The sequence below is a fragment of the Salvia splendens genome, chromosome 22 (genome assembly GCF_004379255.2).
Source record: "Salvia splendens isolate huo1 chromosome 22, SspV2, whole genome shotgun sequence".
NCBI lineage: Eukaryota > Viridiplantae > Streptophyta > Magnoliopsida > Lamiales > Lamiaceae > Salvia > Salvia splendens.
Window position 1 is genome coordinate 18,627,939 of NC_056053.1, and position 3,553 is coordinate 18,631,491.

Genomic DNA, 3,553 nt, shown 5'->3' on the forward strand with positions numbered 1-3,553 from the left:
GACAATTTCAGTGAAATTTAAGATGATGGAACAAAAATGTATACTACTATGTAACATCAAAATGGATTTTAAGGCTAGTTGTGTGTCTTGCATCTTGACTAACTTCAAGTCAAGAGTCGAGTTGGATTTAAATATAATATATTCATGTAAATTGTAGAAACAATTCATTAATTAGGTGTACTGTATGTGCCCTTTTGTTATGTAAAAAGATTGGCTGCTTCAACCTCAAGTCTTGGAATTAACAATTTAATGCTTATTAAATAAAAAAGAAAATGATTTCGTTGTAGTGTTTTTTTATGCACACAATTAACAATTTCAACACAAACACTTCTAGCCACCAAATTTAATCATACCTATTATTTTGCGTGACTGATCAACTATATGACAGCTTCTTGTGTATAATTTCTTTAATGTTTACGACCTAATTAGTCACATATTGTCTTCTATTATATATTTTCTTTTGATAATTATTTATTGCACATTCACTAATTTAATTTAAAACACAAGAAAAAGATAAAAACATAGATCCAGATGAAAACCATCCGGAGATACCATGTATTTAATTTTGTCCAAAGATTGTTTGTTAGAAATCTAACAACCAAGTTGCAGTTCAATCTTAATTAAGTTCTGACCGATAATTATTTATTAATTTTTATTTTCTTAATTTTTTTGGAGAGAGATATAGCAAGGCAAAGACAAGAAAAAAAAGGATGTAGTGATAATGTTATGCTATAAGTGGAGAGGTCAAGCAGCCCATCACAGTGTGAATGCCACATACTAACTACAACAAAAATAATAAAGTCAAAAGTCTTGCTTAATAGCTAGTGTGACTGTGTAAAACTCATAGCAACTTCCCTCCCATAATACTATCATAATACTACTATTCTTGTATCTTTCCCTATATATATATATACTTCCACACCCCTCACACTTCAAAGCAACTTAACATCCAAAAATCTCTCTTCTCTCTCTCTCACATAAACTTTCCAAAAACATCAAACATCTTCTTATACATATCCAATAAAAAATGGATAAACTCCCACAATGCGACGCAAACTATGTAGCTCTTTCTCCCCTCACCTTCTTGAAGAGGGCTGCCGCCGTTTACTCCAACCGTGCCTCCGTCATACACCGCGGCGTCCGTTTCACATGGCGCCAGACCTATGAGCGGTGCTGCCGCCTCGCCTCCGCCCTCAACTCCCTCAATATTGTCCACAACGACGTCGTAAGTGATCTTTAGATTCATAATTTTTCAATCATGTTATGTCACGTCACGTCCTAAAATTTTATTATTAAAAATGAGTCACTCTCCCTTAAAAATACAAGACTTTTAACTTGTGTAGCTAATTAAACTTTCTCTGACATGGCACAGGTATCCGTGTTGGCGCCGAATATTCCGGCACTATACGAAATGCACTTCGCCGTGCCAATGGCCGGCGCGGTGCTCAACGCGATCAACACGAGACTCGACGCCAAAACCATCGCCACCATCCTCAAGCATTCCGAAGCCAAGATTTTCTTCATCGACTACGAGTTCGTGCCAGTAGCGCGGGACGCGCTGCGCCTCCTGATGGCCAGCCTTCCCCCGGCCGACGCCGCGGCGTCGATGCCCCTGGTGGTGGTCATCGACGACATCGACACCCCCACCGGAATCCGCCTCGGCGAGCTGGAGTACGAGTCCTTGGTGTCGCAGGGCAATCCGAGATTCGCGCCGGAGGAAATCGCCGACGAGCAAAGCCCAATCGCGCTGAATTACACCTCCGGCACGACGTCGGCGCCGAAGGGGGTGGTGTACAGCCACCGCGGCGCATATTTAAGCACGGTCAGCCTGATCCTCGGGTGGGGGATGCAGACCGAGCCGGTGTACCTGTGGTCCCTCCCGATGTTCCACTGCAACGGCTGGACCTTCACCTGGGGAGTGGCGGCGCGCGGCGGCACCAACGTCTGCATCCGAAACACCACCGCCGCCGAGATGTACGACGCCATCTACACCCACGGCGTCACCCACATGTGCTGCGCCCCCATCGTCTTCAACATCCTCCTGGACGCCAAGCCCCACGAGCGCCGCCGCCTCTCCGCCCCCGTTGAAATACTCACCGGCGGCGCCCCGCCGCCGGCCGCCCTCCTGGAGAGGATGGAAGGACTCGGATTCCAGGTGGTCCACGCGTACGGGCTGACCGAGGCGACGGGGCCAGCGCTGGTGTGCGAGTGGCAGAAGAAGTGGGACGGCTTCTCTAACGAAGAGAAGGCGGCCTTAAAAGCTAGACAAGGAATAAGCATATTGACGCTCGCTGACGTGGACGTGAAGGACCCGGCAACAATGAAAAGCGTGGAGCGGGACGGGGTGGAGATGGGGGAGATCGTGCTGCGGGGGAGCAGCATCATGAAGGGGTACCTGAAGGATGAGAAGGCCACGTCAGAGGCCTTCAGGAACGGGTGGTTCTTCACGGGAGACGTCGGGGTGATACACCCGGACGGCTACGTGGAGATCAAGGATAGGTCGAAGGACGTGATCATCTCAGGCGGGGAGAACATCAGCAGCGTCGAGGTCGAGGGGGCGCTCTACAAGCACCTCGACGTGGTGGAGGCGGCGGTCGTGGCGATGCCGCACCCTAAATGGGGGGAGAGCCCCTGCGCTTTTGTTAAATTGAGAGAGGCCGCTGCGGCGAAGGAGGCGGAGATCATCCACCACTGCAGGAAGAATCTGCCGCATTTCATGGTGCCGAAGGTGGTGAAGTTTATGGATGAATTGCCCAAGACTTCGACGGGGAAGATTCAGAAGTTTCAGCTCAGGGCGGTGGCGAAGACGTTTGAGGCTCCGGTGGAGAAGAGGCGGTCAACGCCGCCGCAGAGCAAGAGGCATGATCGTCGCCAAAATCAGGAGCAAGTACTTGCTATGTCTCGTCTCTGATCATTAAATTGGAGATTTATATATATTATATATATATATATAGTAGTTAATTAAACAGGCAGCTACCTATCTCTAATTAACATGGATCAGGTATCGTATAAGCTTGAGGATCTCATCTTGATTGAGAGAAGAGGATCATTAGCTCTGTACCTGTAATAAAATATTGGTGTGAATTGAATTTAATTACTTGATTGCATACTTAGTTAATTGTGGATTCATCACTGTTGCGGATCAGATACACATAATCAAATAGTACGAATTGTCTTCATATGATTACCAATGCAATTAGAGAAAAAATTTCTTAGAAAGGAAAATATGCAAGTAAGGAAAATAGATAAGTAAGGAAAAAAAATTAATTAGGGAATAAGTATTATGACAAATCTTGCCAATTTTATGTAACCCTTGGCCTATTTAAAGGAGGCGTACCTATTGTAATTCTCTGAACAAGTTGAATGAATAATACTCATATCTTTCAACATGGTACCAGAGCAAAGGCTCATAACAAAATCATCATAGCCTAATACCTTTCCCGACCAAGAAGGCGGTTATTTTCAACCTGCAACATGTCAGACGATGAAGAGAAACCAAATATGGAGGAGACACGATTAAAGATGAGTAAGAATGTTACTCTAGCCGTTAAAC

The 3,553-nt window shown here is 45.6% G+C and overlaps 1 protein-coding gene across 1 annotated transcript; it reads left to right on the forward strand.

The window, feature by feature from the left end:
• Positions 1–938: 938 nt before the first annotated feature.
• On the forward strand, positions 939–3,094 carry LOC121788027 (trans-cinnamate:CoA ligase, peroxisomal-like). The gene is made up of 2 exons (XM_042186881.1): positions 939–1,225; positions 1,373–3,094. The coding sequence occupies exons 1-2, from the start codon at positions 1,028–1,030 to the stop codon at positions 2,909–2,911; spliced, it is 1,737 nt and encodes a 578-aa protein (XP_042042815.1). The 5' UTR covers positions 939–1,027; the 3' UTR covers positions 2,912–3,094.
• The last annotated feature ends 459 nt before the right edge of the window (positions 3,095–3,553 follow it).

Bases quoted from the DNA above. Each gene is read 5' to 3' on its own strand.
- LOC121788027 (XM_042186881.1), top strand. From the start codon at position 1,028: ATGGATAAACTCCCACAATGCGACGCAAACTATGTAGCTCTTTCTCCC. The intron at 1,226-1,372 runs GTAAGTGATCTT...GACATGGCACAG, and splicing joins ATATTGTCCACAACGACGTC to GTATCCGTGTTGGCGCCGAA.